The sequence below is a fragment of the Sinocyclocheilus rhinocerous genome, unplaced genomic scaffold (assembly GCF_001515625.1).
Source record: "Sinocyclocheilus rhinocerous isolate Xijiao unplaced genomic scaffold, SAMN03320098_v1.1 scaffold848, whole genome shotgun sequence".
In the NCBI taxonomy this organism is placed as follows: domain Eukaryota; kingdom Metazoa; phylum Chordata; class Actinopteri; order Cypriniformes; family Cyprinidae; genus Sinocyclocheilus; species Sinocyclocheilus rhinocerous.
The window spans coordinates 352,054-371,949 of NW_015664186.1; the positions used below are offsets into that span (position 1 = coordinate 352,054).

The following is a 19,896-nucleotide window of genomic DNA, read 5'->3' on the forward strand; positions in this document are numbered from 1 at the left end:
CAGTCCACACACAAAAATAGACCGTAGCACAGAGTCCAAAAGTCTGAGATCACTAGTGGAAACACTTCTATTTTTCAGTTTTCTGATTTAATGTTTTTTAATCTAATTTTAAATCTTTTTTTTTTTGTATCGAAGCTTTTCAATGTGGTCTCACTGTATACAGTATATATAGGTCACTACCCATGACATTGGGGGTCTTTCCCAGGGCCGGGCTTGTACATTTACGACTGTTTAGAGGTGAAAAGATTCTCAAAGGTGAACTATAATTGCTGATACAATTTTTTTATTTAGAGTTAAGCTTATACTATCAGTTAAATCTTAAATTTCTGGGTTTTTGTCATTCTCAGTATAATATTATGTTCCGCATGTACAATAGGACTCTGGTAAACATAAATAGAAGTGACAGAAATGCTCAGTTGTACTCACTGACATATGCATGTTTTATGGTTAACCATCATTGTGAAGATGAACAGTTGATATAAACTGAAAAAAGCAAAGGAGGAACAGATGGGTGTATTGCTGAAAGAGATATACTGAGGGAAGAAGAATAGCAAGAAAGTGGAAGGATGGAGACGAGGAAGAACATTGAAGCCTCTGCACCACCACCTCCATCTGTAGCGCCCCATCAAATTGATTGATAAATATATAGCGGAAAGGGAACGCTACCTGTTTGAGTGCCACAGGCTCTGAATGACGAACAGTAGTTGTGTCTGAAGCTTGTTAATCAAACTCAGAAACTTGTTGGCACGAGAAACAGCTCATTCACAGAAAAATTATAAAAAAGTACTGGAATGAAAGTATGGAATGAAGTAGATAAGCCGTAGTAAGCCAATGAGATCACTGCTCAAAATCTTTGTACGCATCTGAATATATTTGAAAATCGCATGTGTAAAAATCTATTAGAAAAGTAAAAGCATGCCTATCCTGAACAAGCTGCACAATTATTAATGTCTGTAGTATAAACTGGGATTTATGCAGTAAAGTTTAATACTTAGAGCACTAATTATATCCTAAAATCCAGTTAATTCTGCAAATGTACCTAGATTTTTACAACCTTACAGTCTGTAGTAGTCTGTAGTTGGTCACCACCACTTTAAACAATCACTTCAGTGCTTTGTTTGATCATAGCTGAGGTTCTAATTGGCAATTAACACATTGAAAGATTGAAATGGAAGTAAGCCAAACGGAGCTGTGGGTATTGTGAAGGGACGTCTTGGACTGAGCTCCTCTATTTTTATTCCATCTCCAGATCCGAGCTTTCCTCATGTCTCATAAATACTCTCACTCTCTCTGATTATCACTCTCGGCATCTTTCTTTCAATTGATCGGCTCACAGGTCATAATGTATTCTAATGCACTATTACTGTGACATTGTAGATGAGGAATCTTTCGCTGACATTGAAGTAGTGATTAAATATTTTTCCTCCAACAACCGTTAATTAGCTTGTCAAAGTCACAAATCTAATCAACTCCCCATCTCCTAATGAAAAGAGACTACTCTGTTTCTCTCTCCCGCTCATACTCATTTACACTCCTGCTTCATTCTCTCAGCGGAAGGTTGCAATTTTACAATGACTTTCCAGTAAAGTATGAAAGTGGGTCTGTTATTTCATTTTAAATAATCATTTGGTGTATCTCAAAACTCAAAGTGGTCCCGAAAAAAAAAGTCCCTAAGGGCATTGTACTATCAAAGACATTGATAGTATCTTAGAAGAGGAAGACTATGATTAAACTGGATTACTGGAGAGATAAATTATGATAGCACTATAATGTTCCTTAAAATGCTTTGTCCAGACGGGGTGTGTTCATAGTACACTGGCATGTTTAAAATTTAAACACACAGTCAGAGCCTTTGGGATATTAATATTCCCACAGTACTCTGAAGCCAATAAAGAAACTGTGAAAAACTTGAAGCTCTCTGCTACGATCAGTGCAAGTGATGGGTTAAAGGGAAATTACCTCTCACCAGGCTGCTAATGAGATCTCTGACCTAAAGTTGGATCATTATCTGGTAGGAAATAATGACAGAGCCGGGATGTTAACATGTCTATATTCCCCTTTGGGATCCAACGGTCCCTCGTTTTGCCAAGATGAGGAATGAGTGTCCTACATTTGGCCTAATAGCCCAGCTGTCAATACACTTATGAGGCCCGACCTCAGACAAGTGTGTCCAGACTGTCAGAATATGTTTGATAGGCTCTTTTTATAGTGTTGATGGATAGTCACTCAATAAAAGAGCTGTTCATCTTGTGTGGTTTCAGCTAAACACTGACCTTTGTTATTCACAAGTGCATTTATTCACAAATGCATTGTGGGAATGAATTGCATGCTAGCTTTACTCCTCTTTCTTTCCCTCCCCCACATTTCAGTAGGTTAGGGTTTCCAGAGGAATCGTACACCAGTTTTTATTTTATTTATTATTTAAACTGTTATAAACCCACTGATCAGAATCAGAGTTAGAAGAATGGTTTATTCTGATTGGATGGCTGGGTCTGTTATGACTATATGGATCTTGCTTATGGCATTTAATAATAACTTCACTGAGCAGACATAACTCTGTCTTCATTTGACATCACAAGATATGTTTTATGGCACATGAATTAAATTAAGCCAATTAAATTAAGTGTGATTTCTTTTTAGTCGCTACATTTTAATGCACCATAAATGCCTTCCTTTAAGGGGTTTAATGGATCGGCAGCCAAGTGTTTCTTGTGTTAATTGTATAACACCAGCAAAAGCATGAAGATGCGAGTGATAGCACCGTGTGAGTGCATTACAGATACGTTAGCTCTAATCAGGCGGATTTGGTACTGCTTAGCATCCCTAGGAGCAAAGAATAAAAGATGTTTGATCGCCTGACATGCACAGATGAAAACAAGCATCCTCGTGCACGCCTGTGTTTATATTCCAATCTTAGCAGCATATGATTTTACATGCTGGTGTCGGCATATTTTCTCCCAGACGCCAACTCTGTGTTCATAAATTAGCATGGCTTTGTTTTTGCTATAGGCAGGACTCGGCTGGCTCAGCTGGCTGTGCGGCTGATCATTATTCACCATAAGCACGCAGGCTTTGCTGCTCTGACAGAGAGCAGCCCAATTATCCCACTGAACCAAATCACTCACAGCTTCTCTCGCTGTCGCCCACCCCTCACACTGTCTCACAATCACTGACTCCTGCAGGTGCACGAAGGAATCGCTAAGTCATTCTGCACTTCCTGTTGGTTCGTACCAACAATGAAGATGCCAGGGGGTGTGAGAGTTCTCCATGTTGTTTCTTATTTCATGGGAATGATCACACTTCCTTATGTCTGTATGGCGACTTGTCTACAGATCACCCCACTTCGAGGGCCGCGTGAAGGTGGAACACTGGTGACTATTCGTGGCGAGAACCTGGGACTGGAGTTCAGTGAGATTAAGGACTATGTGAAGGTTGCAGATGTGGAATGTACGCCAGTACCCGAGGGATATATACCAGCAGAACAGTAAGTGTCTAAATTTAGGAACACTTTACAAAACACTTTTTATTTATAGCACTTTCAGGGTTTACTATTGTACCAGGCCAGATTTGACATTTCAAATTTTTAACCTGGATTTAATGACTATCTGTGCTAAATGATGTCACCTCCCTTGAATTGCCTTAATAGATTTGTTTTTAGTCTCTAAACATTTGTTCTTCTCAGACGCAGCCTGAGTTAGCATAATGCAGGCCTGATAAATGTTGCCAAGAGCCCTGCGTCTTTTAAAAGTGCCTGATATGGATTGGCAGTAAACACAGAGAAAGCATTAAAGAAACTTTTAATCTGAGGTCAGGACAGCAAAAGATAATTATGCGTTATTTGGCAAGCATTTGAGAAAGCCCTGCTGACAGCTTGAAAAATTCTCCAGTATTATTGTCCTGACCTGAAAAACCCTATTTTTTATTCTGAATTTCTCTGCTGCAGGTTGCGGCAACACAAGTTTATTATTATTATTATTTGGACGCAGTGATTAGCTTCTTATTGTGATGCATGAGAAAGTTTGATACCTGTCATGGAACGAGGAGGCAGATTAACTCATTCATATTAACCTATATGATCTCATGCCTATATAATTATGGCAGAGACAGACATTAAAGTCGTTTGCTTGTTATTGTGGAACTGTTCTGGTCGACTGATTGCGTATGTGTGTGTTTTACAGGATTGTGTGCGAAATGGGAAAAGCGGAAAGAAGCCAGTTTGCTGGAAATGTCCAAGTGTGCGTTGGAGAGTGTCGTCCCGAGTTCATGGCCAAGTCGTCTAAGTACTACTACTTTGTGGTGAGTACCTCAGCAAATCACTGGCTGTAAAATAACTCCCAGTGAACTGCTGGTCTGTCTACTATGTTCTGAATCATGTCTGTATAAATACAAGTCTTTGCCACTTCAGGGTTTAAAGTGCTTGGATTTACTGTTGTGTCTCTAATAAAGAGTGAACACTTTGGCCATGTAGCCCTGATGTACTTAGTCATATCAGCGGGCACTTGACCCCACCAAGTGTTCAGTCAACACCCAGAGAGGCTAACCATAAAACTTGCATTTTACTGCTGCTGTTGTGTAAGATTGTTTCCTCCCACAGAATCTTTTCCCCCTTTGCACAGGCATTATTGCGCTTATTTTCATAATGTAATTTACTTAATATTTCCCTTGATAGGGATCTTGATTTACTAAAACGGTGAATAAACAAATGTATGCTTGAAGTTAGCTATAGAAAATAGTGTAAACATAAACTCATAAGCAAGGCAGGCAGGTGAATCATTTACCGTTATGCTAAGATAGAAGAATAAGGGTATTCTAAGCCAATATGCTTACCAACTGAGAAAAAACTAAGAAGAATCTTTAGTTTAGCATTTATTGTTTCGGTTATACAATGCAAGACATTCATCAGCATATTTATATGGTTGAGACCACATACATAAAGCGATTTTGTAGGATTTTTCGGATCAAAAAAGGTCTTTCAGCCAATAGGATTCCGTGTTTGATAGGATTTTGCATGACACTGGCCTCACTTATTTTTATATCTATCCTACACTTTTCTCTTGCTTCTAGTACTCCCAGCGCACATGCTGAAATAACACCCATAATCAGATTGCGATCCAGCCATCCAAATGAATTAAGCTGCAGTGTAATTTTTCCAGATATATAGCATTTTATAGCAGGTTTTATGCAAACATTAATAGCTTTTATGTCTCATTCAGATGTAGTAATTGGATTATGTGATTCCTGCGTGAGGAGGGCAATTGGTGTTCTGAGAAAAGGAGGTGATAATCAGATTGGGAAAAAGATACAGAGGAAAGAAAAACATGAGGGATTGCTGCCTCACCTCTGTCATGTGATGTGTGTGCTTGTAAATAATTCACATTGGTTTTTTTTACCTTGATTTCTACAGATCCCTAGATTGTCGAGTTTAAAGCCAAACCGAGGGCCAGTATCTGGGGGCACCATAGTTAACATCACCGGCAGCAACCTGGACGCGGGCAGCAATGTGTCAATCATGTTCAAAGACCAGAAGTGCACCTATCAAAGGTAGGGTTGAATGGAAAGGTACAGAGCATTGCCCTTTGAGATGTCATCATCCTTTTTGGTTAGTTTGCCGGTCATTCAAAGCCTCTGGCAGATGCAAACCACCAAAGAAAGTCAATACTGATCTTAAGAGCTTGAGAGTTTCTGATCTTTAATCAATAACATCAATAGCCATCACTCTAGTCTTGCATCAGGTACAACCACAGTGTCTGATCATTTGAGCAGAAGATTAAATTAGGTCTAGTATGCTGAATACTCTATACAGCCACATAAAACCAACAAAACCAAATCTTTAATAATACAAAACCAATTAACTTAACCAATTCCTAAAGCAGGTACCAATACACTTATAATGATGACAAAGGAGGAGAGACAATTTAACCTTTCGATTTTTTTTTAATTGAAAGGTTAATTTAGTTTTAAGCTTTCAAATATTTTAAAAAAATGCAAAGAACATCTATTCATACACTATTTTTTTTCTTTTTGATGAAACAGGAGAGGAGGACAGTGGATAACATGTCGTTCTCACGCCTCCATGCAAGGCTACGGAAATGTGTCTGTATCAGTGTTTGTGGATAAAGCCCACATTCACAAAGATCTCAAGTTTGAGTATGTGGAGGACCCCACTATCACCAAACTTGAACCCGAGTGGAGCATTTTCAGGTGTGTGTGCACTACAAAGCCAGTTAAGACGGGACTGTTGGGGAAACAACCCATAATGTTGCCCCAGAACCTGCGATGAGGGTGGAGGATCAAGAATATTATTTCTATATGTAATTTTTAATTTGTTCAAATTAAATATCATTGGTTAAAAGTCAATGTGTTGTTGATTTTAAACTAAAAAATATTATCTGAAGATTATTGTAAGGAACTGCACAAAGTGAAAGTTAACAAATATGGTCTTGTTTTCACAGTGGCAACACACCAGTGACTGTGACTGGGACAAACCTGGACATCATCCAGACTCCTCTCATCAGAGCCAAGTATAAGAACTTGGAGACGGTCAACGTAAGTGCAAACGTTTTCCACAGTAAACGATCACTCGGCCTTCACCTAACCTGAGGCTAGTGAACTGGAATGACCATTAGCAGACTATTCCCCCTGCTCCAATCACCTGTGTCGGCTGCGCACCATTGGATCCAGGACAGTAGCTGCATAAAAGAAGGAAATAAGGAAAGAGAGAGAGACAAAGAAACCGACAGAGAGCAGGAAAACTGCCAGGTCTCCGCAGCAGTGGCAGCAATGTTCCCTTTGTGCGGGAAAGAGGAGAATGCCGTAACACAGGGTGGATGCATAGACAAGGGTATCATGTTCCCTGTCTTTAGAATGGACCCACAGAGCCATGGGAGGCTGCACTCAGTGAGATCTGATTGAAAGGCAACAGAGACAAAAGATCGTAATGTTATCTTGTGCACGTATCTCACACATGGCCGCGTTTAGCATCTGGGCTGCGATATGATTAGGCTTTGGCACACTGCTCCTCAAAGCACAGCAGAAAAAAAGTCATACCCTACTTCGCAGTCTTTGAATGAAGTTGTTTGTTGGGCACAAGACGTCTCATATCCTTGTTTGTAATGCGATCGCTCATAACTAGTCTGAAAAGAGTTTGACCAGACTTTGTGCTCTGAAAAATATGGTGACCTGAAATCTATTTTATCTTGAACAGTTCCACCTGTTACGAACTTCTATAGAAGTCTTTGTGTTAGTGGAAGTGAAGGTTCAACTGCCTGGCTGCTACAGCTTTGTGAGGAATCCAATTAAAATGACTGGAGATATCTGTAGGGATGTTTTTGATGGCGAGTCTGCTGTCTGGGTTTTTTAACAGCCAACTGCAAAGCAGTGTGGGTTCACAAAACTCAAGGGTCTTGTCTGGCTTTTATTTATACACTTCAATGTGAAAGTATATATAGGTTTGATTAAACCTATGCCATAACTTTACATTTAATAAACATGACCTGTTAATAAGAAAAGTAAAAGAACTGGGCTGAGAAACACTGACTTCCTGTAAATAATGATGTGTACAGAATCAAATTAAGTACTTAAAGGCCTGACAACCGCATTGAGCTGCAGTATGTGTATGTGACCTATATGAGAGAAGGAAGAGAGATGAACACAGACAGAGAGTCAAGGAGAGATGACAATGTCAAATCTCTCTCTCAGGGAAGCAAAGATAAAGCGCAGTTAGTTATCCATTGTTGAGTCACCAGCACTGCAGACACAATCAAAGTGTGGCCATTTTAAAAGTGCCAATAATTTAGTGCTGCTTTTAGTTGAGACAAATTATATGTCATTCATATCTATATATGAACCTGTTTTGTAGGAAGTTGAAGTTAAATCCAGGTATTTTTATCTGGGCATAACTGATTAAAACAGCCTTAATCTGAATTATTGTTTGTAATGTAAATGCAGTATAGTTGTAATCTGAATCTAAATGCTTCTGTTTTATTCTGAATTGCACATGGACTGCAAATGACTTATTGAACGTTCAGTGTTATCTATTTTCCCCTACCAGATATGTCAGGTTCTGAGTCCCACCATTATGCAGTGCATGGCCCCAGAGCTTCCCTACAGTCTAAGCAGGCAGAAGGAAGTGCCAGAGAGACCTGATGAGTTTGGCTTCATCCTGGACAACGTTCAGTCTGTGCTGGCCTTCAACAACACCAACTTTATCTACTACCCAAATCCAGTGTTTGAACCGCTCAGTGTGTCTGGGGTCCAGGAACTCAAGCCAGGGTCCCCCATCATTCTCAAAGTAAATCAAACATTTACCTAAATCTCAGCATTGTTGGTCTTTTGATTGTCTATTGCAGCTGCTACATTTTGTGAATGTGAATTGCAGGGTAGAAACTTCCTCCCTCCAGCCCCGGGTGGCAACGGGAAGCTGAACTACACTGTTCTGATTGGAGACAAACCTTGCACCTTAACTGTATCAGATACTCAACTGCTATGTGAATCGCCCAATCTGACTGGACGCCACAAGGTTCTGGTAAGTTGCTGAATACTGGGGCTCATATCCACTTTTCACCATGAACTAATGCTTTGGGGACTTTGCGGTTATTGAACTTTCTGAGAGACTGACAGAGAAATAGAAAATACATCCCCAATAAGACTTATTAGAGCTGAAAACCCTAACAAAACCTTTTTTTCTCAATGGGTACTCTGGGTGGCTGCTTGTTTCACTGCCTGCTTGTTGACAGTCGTAAAAGAGAAAGAGCCATATTCATATCGGGTATCGGCTCCGATACTGCCATTTTTTGTCGGATTGGGTATCGGTCAGAGAGGGCCGATCCAAATCCGAGATTGTGCGTATTATTCTGTGTTACTTCTGAAGCCATACGATAGCTTAAAGGGTTAGTTCACCCAAAAATGAAAATTAGCCCATAAATTACTCACCCTCAAGTCATCCTAGGTGTATATGACTTTCTTCTTTCAGATGAATCCAGTCGGAGTTATATTAAAAATTTTCTTTGATCTTTCAAGCTGTTTCATGGCACTCAGCGGGTGTTGCATGCATCAGTCCAAAAGCACTTAATTAAAAATGCGCCCATCCATTAAAAAAAAGTGTCTCACAGACATGTGCAGCACTGACCTCATACGTCATCCGCCTGGAACTGCTTCCAGTGTACAATATCCACTGAATGCAAGCAGCGTACGCTTTTCTGTGTCAGCCGTGCTGCACGGATGCACTGTTTTTGTTCAAATCAAAGCGTAAATACATGTAGAAACCGTATACCTTTAATGTGAGCTACATATGAATATTTCAGTCCCTACATTAAAGTTCACACAAACTCTTTTCTCCGCTGTGGCTGTCAGTCATTCGTTCAGCCTTTAAACCCTGGTCGCATTCGGTTACAACAGTCAGCTCGGTAAAGCTCTCTCCAAGATCATTCTGTGTTCCCATTATTATACTTGATTTGTAAATAAATGTCTATGATTTTGCAAAAAGGACTTTATCTTCTTGCTGGAGTTTAATGTTGTTTTGTTACTTGCTACCGGGTGTCTGTGAGAACAAAACACGGGCGTAGAAAAGACTATAAATTGTTTTTAAAGCGCACATAACTGAAATTTTAAACTGTTAAAAGAAAGGCCCAATAACTGTTGCACAGATATAATACACTACGCATCAATTTCTCTTCCCTTTGTGCTTTGCACTTTTTAATGCAAAGCGCTGCGTGCTGTGGCTCCGTGTTGCTTCAAGCACATCATTGATTAGCGCATATAAATTCTACATTTATTTAAATGAAAAAAAAAACTTCACTGGTATCGGATCGGTATCGTTATCGGTCAATACTGAACCCTAGGTATCGGAATCGGTATCGGAGGTGAAAAAGGCGGATCGGAGCATCCCTAAAAAGGAATAGACACATTGTTCCCCTCTGCTGTTGAGGCATTGGCCTTACTATGACACAATGACATCAAATAAAATATCATTTTTAGATGTAAATCTTTAGATGTATTTTGATCTTCTTCGAATGGTTGCTAGGTTACTGACTACCAGACTTAGCTACCAGACTTTACCTACTACAAAGTATTGGTTTCATTCAAATCTTCACAAAATGTGCTCCATTTTAGGCCCGTGTTGGTGGCATTGAGTTTTCGCCAGGTGTGGTCCACATCACCTCTGACAGCCCCCTCAGCAGCACCGCCGTTATTAGCATTGCTGGGGCAGGAGGCCTCCTCATCTTCTTCATCGTCATTGTCCTCATTGCCTACAAGCGCAAATCCCGTGAGAGTGACCTCACTCTCAAGCGCCTGCAGATGCAGATGGACAACCTGGAGTCCAGAGTAGCCTTGGAGTGTAAAGAGGGTAAGTAGTCGGGAAGTGGTTTAAAAAAGTGATGTCACTCCAGATTATTAGTCAGAATTTGCTCAAATTTTTACAATCCAGTAAACAAAAATCAGAATACTTCATAAACTGCCTCTGCAACATTTATAAGACATACACATAGTATGTAGTTTAGTGATCTCAGCCTATTTGTTCTTCATGTTTTCAATCTTCCACAGCATTTGCAGAGCTGCAGACAGACATTCATGAGTTGACCAGCGACCTGGACGGAGCTGGTATTCCATTCTTGGACTACCGCACATACACCATGCGAGTTTTGTTCCCTGGCATCGAAGAGCACCCTGTCCTTAGAGACCTGGAGGTAACCTAACAATTTTATTGATGCAAAACTGTTTTGTGAAATAACACATTTGCATCCAAAGGGCCCTTTACTGAGTTTCTGAGATGTACCTGAATATATTTGCATATTCATATATGCATGTAATTACTGCACATTGTACCTGTGTGAGGAACAGTCACAATAATGGCTGCTAAGTATATATTTTTTTCTTTCTGTTTTTCGATTCTGAAGGAATAACAGCACAGTGGGGTTGTTGGGAATTAAAGCTGTCACTATGCTGTTTGTGTTTACCCTCAGTAAACAAAAGGCAGCAGCTCTCATTATAATCTACATGCATGCTCTTTCTCTCTCTCTCTCTCTCTCTCTCTCTCTGGCTCATTTTTTTCTTAAAGTAATGAGCTGCTCTCTGATTCACAATCAGTCTTTCATTAATAACAGTAATGACATGCAACTCGACTGTTTTTTTTTTCAGAGTGTGGAGAACAGAATTAAAATCTAACGCAGGGTACACCAAGCTACGGGTTATTTACGCCCTGCTATGACAGTGATGGACAGTTTTAATTGTATCACACACATTTTTTCAGCCAACGTACGAGCCATACCTTACCTGCTTATGCCAGCTGAGCTCTGGTTCTAATCAGCTATATCAATTAAGACTTAATTGGAATAAACGTCCCCTCTCTCTGGAAAAGTTTATTGTAAAATCACAGCTAATGACAGGAGCCGTCTCGAGATTCTGACAGGTGTTTAATGATTATTGATGAGGCAAATGACATCAAATGATGTCATGAGGTCTCTGCATGGTTAAGTGTTTGTCATCGGGTATTCTAAGAGCACAATGAATGCATCTTAACCCAGTGAGCAGCTTTTATTACATGTAAACTGTTCATTTGTATCCTGGTTTGTTTGGCTTTAGGTTTGTTTTTTATTTGTTTAATGTGTTTGGTTCTCTTCTGTTTAAATGCCTGTGGGTGTTTCATTGGACACTAGCAGAGGATGCCGTAGGCCATATGAGAGGATTGAAAAAGCTTTTCAGTCAATTAAGCCAAGCTGAAGTTTAAGTGAGCATTCTTAAACATGACAAAAATAACATTTGACAGTTGTCTTGAGTTGCTTAGTTATGAAGTGAAGGCTACTTAAAGTCGACATGAAATATGTCATTATTGGATGCATTTCTGATTGAAACGGGACATTCGATGAGAGAAAAAAAATGTAGAGTAGGACTTGATTTTAATTTATCAAACAATAATAATAAATGTAACAATTGAAATGAAATGACTTGCACTAATAAATTGTGCAAAATAAGAATGTGTTGTTTTAAAACAAATGGTGTCAATTTTGATTATTTATTTAATAAATATGCTGATGAATTATCACATTCAGGTTGTGAAATGTCATCTGTTTGTAACCACTGTTTTACTGTTTTGTGTTTTTATTTATTTATTTTTTTCTGCAGGTGCCAGGTTACAGACAGGAACAGGTGGAGAAGGGCCTAAAACTGTTTGGACAGCTTATCAACAACAAGGTTTTCCTGCTGTCCTTCATCCGAACTCTTGAGTCTCAGAGAGGCTTCTCCATGCGAGACCGCGGCAACGTCGCCTCCTTGATCATGACCGTTTTGCAAAGTAAACTAGAGTATGCAACGGACGTGCTCAAACACCTGCTGTCTGACCTCATTGACAAGAACCTGGAAAGCAAGAACCATCCCAAACTCTTACTCAGAAGGTACTAGACACATTGCACATGAAGAGTCATCTAAAAAATCTAGTCCTGCAGTCCATTGGGTTTTACTGATTATAAATGCCCCTCAAGTGTTCTCAATGTTCTAAATTTTGGGATCATTTCAACCTGCCTGATTCTAATTATAGTCAACTTCATAGACAAGAGCAGATGACCTCTGTGAATTGTCTTTCATACGTGGACTCTACAGTACACTGAATGGGAATAATTGCATTTGGGGACATCAAAATGCACACTTTCTCCCCCAAACATGTAATCCACTGACATGCTCATCATTAAATGGTAATTAGGATTAATTAGTTTGAGATCCAATTAACAGTGCACTAAAAAACTACTGAATATAGGGAGATATGTGAACCTCAATTCCCCGTGCAATCAACTCCTTTGTATCTCTGTATTCTAACAGCATAGAGGACAATATTATTACTATACCATATTGATTTTTCTCCACTCTCCGCTCATTTGAAAACTTCTAATGTTTCTTTAATTTTTCTTAATGTTCTAGCAATTGGTTTGTAAAGTTTGTTGACTGACACTTCTGATATTTTTGCTAATTGAAACTACTGTTCTGAAAAAATAGTGCTTTCAGAGCAAAATAATGACATGGATTACAAAATTAAAATTATGTATTGGTCAAAACAAGCTTGCTAATAGCGATAGGCTGATCATGTAACTACAAGAGGAGCTCCCTGACTGAATCATAACTGATTCAACACCCTTGATGGCAGGCATGATTAATTGAAACAAGTGAAGGGAAGATTAATTGCATAAAGACCTGCTGTACATTTTAACGGTGGAAAATAAAAGAGATTTTTCTTTGTTTCAGTCAGGCTTCTGTCAAAAACAAAACCAACCATGTCACCTTTTTGTATGCACCTGAAACATCTGCACTTTGAGATGGATGTCTGCTACAATGTCCCATCATGACCTGTAGTCCAGTGGCTCTCAATAGGTTTTGCTTCAGGTTCCAGATTCAACATAATACAAAAATTCTTTATTTTATACAAATTATCATTAAAATGAAACACTGACATTTATTAAAATCACCATGGACTGCTTAGACCCAACAATATGCAAAAATAGTATTTGTTTATGTTGGGTTATTTGTATTTGTTAATTTTTGGATTGTGATCCTCCAGATGAGAAGCACTGTTTTAGTCCATATCTTTCAATGGATTAGACCCTTATGGGTATATAGAGCGATCTTCACCACATGGAACCTGTCTGACCTCCAGCACCTGCTTAGCAAAGCACGATACAGAGCACTGGGCCAGAACAGAGAAGCTTAATCTGTTGTCTTAGAATAATTTTCTCATCCTTGTCTCTCTTTCACTGCATGATTTCTAAATCTGTGTTTAAAATGCAGAGAAGCAGGACATCTTTGGCAGAAGCCTCCAACCAGCTTTCATTTCCCCATTTCCAAGAAAGCGCTTGCGACGGCCGCCCCATCTGTCCAGCCTCAACCTGAGTTCACAAGCACACACAGGCTAACTAACTAACGGGCAGCTTCTAGAACCATCTGTCGTATTTCTCCTTCTCCCTCGCTCCCTGCAGCCCACTCTCCTCGTCTACAAATAAAAATAACCTCTCAGATCATGTAGCCTGTTTTCTCTATATGTATGGCATCAGTGAAGTCTCCTGTTCCTGCATATGCTCGTACACATATTATTATTCAGACATTTACTGCCCAACACGTTCGTACACACTTTCATACATACACACACACACACACACACAGTCAGGCAGAGCTGAATAGAAGTCCTGTGATTATTCTCTGGGGATAATCCTTAGTGAAGGGGGACCATGGTTACGCAGCAGGACCCAACAGTGTGCTGAGCGGACAATCTTCTCCACGTGAGGCGGAGTGCGAAATTGAAATTATTCCTGGCTTCAAGCTGCGTTCTTTAACACATGTGCATTAAAGAGGGGGCATACCGGGAGTTTGTTTCAGCAGACGATTGTTTGGTTAAGAAAATAAAGCCTATGATGCTGCAAGGTAAATAGCGTCAGCCCATTGCCAGCTTTTAGCTGAAGCATAGTTTCAATTTCATAGCAGGCTGAGACTAACTCTCAGTAAAACCTTTACTCAGTCAACGCCACCGCTTAGCAACACCGTTAAATCTATGAACTTGTTTACGAGATGCATTTTTCTGCATACAACACACATTTGCAGTGCAGTATATGTCATAGAGTGACAGTTCTCATTTTTGCAGGGTCTCTGGAATCATAAACCACTCTCAGGTCCTCAATGTTGGCAGAGCTGGCTGTTCACATCCATTTGCAGTGGCAGAAAGCAGCATCAAATGTAAATGGCCTTTGCTGGATGCAAGAGATGATGAGGAAGATATATGGAGCTCTTTCCTCTCACTCTTCCTCTTGTTTATGAAGCGTAGCTCCAAAGTGCCTCTTTGCACATTCGGCGTGGAGGAATCCTCCAGCAGATTTTACTTCGTTCCACTTTGAAATGGCTGTTTAATCAGGGGGAACTAAGCACCAGGTGCTGCCTATATCCCATTCCTCACCGCTGGATGCGCACACTTTTCCTGCCTCCCTAAACCAAAGCCAAACAAGCACTTGCTCTCTGTGCCAGTGATATGTGACGTAAGGATTTGAGGGACAGTGATAGTTGGTTGCTCTTGGCGCTGTGGCAAAGTTATGGAGAGGTTGTGCCAGGATTGTCTGGCAATGAGGCTACTTATTCCCCCTCCGGTGAGCCGAGAGGTAACACATGATATGGGTAAGTGAGTTTATGGGGTCTTGCCAACAATAATTACCATCAAACCAGCCGTAAGCGCAAGAAAGAGAAAGCTAATGGGAATAACAGTACACCAAGGCGAAAAGGGGGCGAAAAGCTGTTTTCTTCCTTTATCTGTTTTTTTGTACTGTGGTCCATCTCCAGGTTTTTCCCCCACCTACAGTTTCTCTTGTAATTGGTCCAGGCATTGACAACAGTCGGAGTGAGGATGATTACAGGGCAGTGTTAGGATGGAGATGAAAGGAAAATGAAACACTAATCCTTTCCCAGTGTTGCTCCAGCTTAGCGGGCACACGCAGGCACACATACATGCACATGTACACACGGTACTGCACAGCGGCAAGTCTCAATATGGCAGCGGGGCAGAGGGAATGCAGGTGGCAGCTGGGATACAGTGAGGCAGAGGAGGCGTAGATACACACACATCACAATGCTGTAATCCTGAAATATTGATGCTCTGTGCCCTGGCTCATTGCAGGGCGCCTTGGCAATTCCCCAGCTCCCTGCGGCACACACAGGCTGGAGACACCGGATCTATGTATATTGAGTTTCACTTTGTTATAGTTATTATGTATGTACATCTCTCATGCCAGATCAGAGCCTGTGGTCCAAGCGAAGGTGTTAGCCAATCATGATGTACTCCGACACACCCCGGCCCTCCATTCAGCCACCTTCTGTTGTAAGGGGATCCATTTCAAGCTCAATGGTCGGACTGTGGGGGGGGAGGAAATGAGTCCGGTTTAATTCCAGGCCAGAGTAGGTTCACTTGGCATCAATCCAGCCGGATCATATTAAGGCTTTTAATTGTATTTCTTGTATTAGGGTCTCGTGGATTATTGTGGTAATAAAGACAGCCTGCAGATTGGGGCTATAGATTCCAGAGCGCAATTCATGTTCCAGCAATTGCATTTGTTTAACAAAGTCCTATTCATTAGGAGACACCGTCCATTGTGAAGTGAATTTTTCATGGTCATGGTAATCGCATTTGTGCATGACACTAACAGTGATAATCGTGGCTTTGTGTTGTTTTTATTTATTTATTTATTTACTCTGTTTATTTGTTTGTTTTCCAGAACGGAGTCTGTGGCTGAGAAAATGCTCACAAATTGGTTCACTTTTCTGCTATACAAATTCCTCAAGGTAAGTCCGTGTTCTGAGTGTGGATAAGTTGTGTGTGCGTTAACACATATTCCGGTCTGGGAGGCCAAAATGTAAAAGAGATCAGTCACCTTCAAGGTCATTTGGCACATGCACTGTTGAGCACAGAGGAGTCAAATGAAGTCCTGCGGGAGCATTGGCAGTGATGCACTGCAGGTGTTTGACAGAGAGAGAGTGTGTGTGTCTTGTGTATGAATATGTGTAGGTGTGTATGTACATCTGTATGTGAATGTGCCTGCATGCACTTTTAAAAGGGTCATATGATGTTGCTAAAAAGAACATTATTTTGTGTATTTGGGTTGAAAGTTGGCCAAGTCTTGCTGACTGTAGCAGTTTTTCTGTTCCTATAATGAGACAGTCGGCTTAGCAGGTGCTGCTCAAGTCTACATATAGCGCTGTGACCTTCAGCACCACCGCAGTCCTCTCTAGCACTTGTCATTAATCTCTTAATAAACACATCTGCTGCAATCAGAACATGATGTGCAATTTCGCAAGTGTACAGAAATTTCCTGAATTCTGAAATGTACAAAGCAGGCAATAAACTCTGGAAGTCAAGGGTGTTTAGTCTAGTCTGGTTTAACGGATTAGACCTGAGTGAATGAAGCCGAAACATCACTCGAGAGCTTCAGGATTAATTTAAGCTCAAATTGGACTCTACTGTAAGAGAAGGACTTTATTGTGACCTCATCCATGCGAAACCATAACATTATTATTGTAGTCACAGCACATTGATTTGAGTATTATTGAACAGTGCTTGACCAGCTTCCCAGACCACTAGTTGGTTTTACTGTCCATTTCTCATTTCAACAAGCATATTTTGCCCAAATTCAGCTAGAGACACTGCACTTCAGCTTCATTTCTAGCTCAGCGATCTTTAACGGGGTCTACCAATTGTTGTTTGATCTTTATGTATAGAGATTATTTTAATGGCTTTGTGATGTAAATGTAATCATACAAAGTATGTAAATACATTATTATGATACATAATTTTAAGCCAGGCTAAAAATGCAACACTTTATGCAATATTTAACAGTGGGTCCTTGCTCTGTCTCTATCTGTCCACCAGGGATCGAGCTTAACTATTACTGGAATCCATATAAGTGAAATTGTTGAATCAGTTGAAATTGACACACTAGCACCACAACTGTAAAGCTCCTTTCAAAATGTCTATTACTGTTACTGAATGAGGGAATGACAGCCCACGTTCTCTGTAGGTGGTTGGTGTGAAATTTAAGAGAGTGAAAGTGACAGTGTCTTTTTTTTCCTTGTCTAGGAGTGTGCCGGGGAGCCCCTCTTCTCTCTATTTTGTGCCATAAAGCAACAAATGGAAAAAGGCCCCATCGACTCTATCACCGGAGAAGCCCGCTACTCACTCAGTGAAGACAAGCTCATCAGACAGCAAATTGATTACAAGACTCTGGTAAGGCTCTGAACCACAGTGTGGATGAAGAAAGGAAAGAGGAACCGTTTTGGAAGGATAGAAAATGAGAGGAGTAAACTAAAATAGGAATGAAGAAAAAGACGAGGATAAATGGGTGAGAAAGAGGCTAAGGAGCGTGAAAGCATTCAGAAGAAGACAGGTGTGGAGGTAGAGAGAAGGGTAAGGTAATTTGTTTGGGTTGACGCAGCATGCAATGCCCACAGTCTTCACGCCTGACAGGGAACACACAGGTTTGTTATGACCTTTGACCTGTCTGCTGTCCTGTGGTGATTGGCAGTGTTGTGTTTGGCTGGTCACTGTGACAGGCATGAGCTAAGACTGTGTTGTCAGGGCCGCATGTATGCCAGCACTGGCTGTTTACTGGTACAGCACGTCAGGAGGGTAATCTGTATTCTGTGTGAGACTAAGAGAAGAAAAAGTAAGAGGAGGAATGTGGCGACTAGTGTCATCTCTTGGCATCCGACCCATTCCTTTGAACGCCGCACTGATTTAATGACTGTAGGAGCCGTTTCAGCTTCATCATTCTGTCCTCACTTCCAAAACACTTAAATGGCTTCAGACTCGCCACAATACAAGCCACTACCAATAGCACATTCTGCCTTCCCTGGCAAGATATGGAGGGCATTTCCCGGTTACATTATCAATCATTTTTTACGCAATAATGCATGAGAGGTTGTTTGATATTGACCAATCAGCATACTGCTGGACTGTAAGTAAATGAGCTCTTTTGCAGTGTGTGGGTATTTTATTATAACAGATGCCAACAAGGGTCTTCGCAGCCTTTATATACCAACTTGAGCTATGTAATTACATCTGATGATGATGACGACGGTACTGGTGGTGGCATTAATGACAGTTATCATGGGAGACAGAGAATCTAACAGGTACAAAGATTATTAGTGTGTTAATTGCATACTTTTGCAGGCTGAGGTGAGTGAAGTGACGGCTCCCTCAGGGTGGCCAATGGGCTTTTACGTTTGCACCGTTACACCTGCTGACTACGTTCACTCATTCAGTAGCACACCTTAAAGGTTTGACTGGATGACTGTCATCCATCAGAGTACAATCTTTTAGGTGTTAAGCATAGATCCTAGAACAGCCACTCTGAGATATGTTGTGAACACAGGCCTCAGTAGATATACTGTACATGTTACAAGCTCTCTGTATGGCTTGATTAAACCTTTTAACATAAAATTTGTTCTATTGGTTATTTGGCTCACATACACAGAGATTTTAGCATTCTTTAAACTCTCAATAAATTTTTAATCATACAGAAAGATCATTTTACAGCCACATAAATATTCATGTGTCTCCCACACGTGTGCTAATTGGTGTAATTTTGTTCTGTCATGTAGGTGGTGAACTGCTTGCATCCAGACAATGAGAAGAGCCCAGAGGTGCAGGTGAAGGTGCTGAACTGTGACTCCATCAGCCAGGTGAAGGAGAAGATCTTGGATGCCATCTACAAGAACGTCCCCTACTCGCACCGACCAAAAGCCTCTGACATGGACCTAGGTATGACTAGCATTATGCTAACATTAGCTGCCTTTTCCCTTTAAGAACTGTTTTCCTCATCAGCCCTTCATTTGCCCTGGTCAAGAGATTCAATGTGTGAATCAGTGACATTGACATTTGTAGAATGATGGGTCAAATTAAGGTGATTGGTACTTATTATATCAATATTGGCCTTACTTAAAATCTATTATTTGTAATTTAACAAACAGGGTGCTAGGGCATAATCGTGATAGAGGTTCCAATAAGTCCATAAATTGCCCCTTTTTGGATTCGAACCACTGACCTTCGGATTATTAGCCCAATTCTTTAAAAAAAACTCCACTAGCAAAAATAGTTGGCATACACTTTTTATCCAAAGAGACATGAGATAAAGCAGGGTCAATGCACCTAAAGCTAAGTGACTTACACAATCACATAATGCCCATTGAGGATCCATGTCTCTTCTGGAATTTGAACTCCATACCTTTGGAACTACAGTTATGTTGTACATACGCCTTCCAACTCCAAACTGCACATTTTGTTACTTGCCAGATACCACCTTATCCAAAGCCACTTGCAATACATTGTCAAAGACAGTCCACCTTAAAAACCCTAAAACTAAGTGTCTTATTCGTCTTCTCTGG

At 40.5% G+C, this 19,896-nt stretch overlaps 1 protein-coding gene across 1 annotated transcript in view; it reads left to right on the forward strand.

Annotated features, from left to right (window-relative positions):
* The window catches only part of LOC107729844 (plexin-A4), a 199,529-nt gene that overhangs the window by 159,613 nt on the left and 20,020 nt on the right, over positions 1–19,896 (forward strand). Inside the window, exons 12-24 of the mRNA XM_016540558.1 lie at positions 3,333–3,484; positions 4,179–4,296; positions 5,405–5,541; positions 6,034–6,201; positions 6,453–6,546; positions 8,051–8,290; positions 8,378–8,524; positions 10,111–10,345; positions 10,543–10,685; positions 12,121–12,389; positions 16,233–16,299; positions 17,591–17,737; positions 19,114–19,273. Coding sequence (XP_016396044.1) covers positions 3,333–3,484; positions 4,179–4,296; positions 5,405–5,541; positions 6,034–6,201; positions 6,453–6,546; positions 8,051–8,290; positions 8,378–8,524; positions 10,111–10,345; positions 10,543–10,685; positions 12,121–12,389; positions 16,233–16,299; positions 17,591–17,737; positions 19,114–19,273 — 2,077 coding nt within the window. The remainder of the gene's footprint in view (positions 1–3,332; positions 3,485–4,178; positions 4,297–5,404; positions 5,542–6,033; positions 6,202–6,452; positions 6,547–8,050; positions 8,291–8,377; positions 8,525–10,110; positions 10,346–10,542; positions 10,686–12,120; positions 12,390–16,232; positions 16,300–17,590; positions 17,738–19,113; positions 19,274–19,896) is intronic.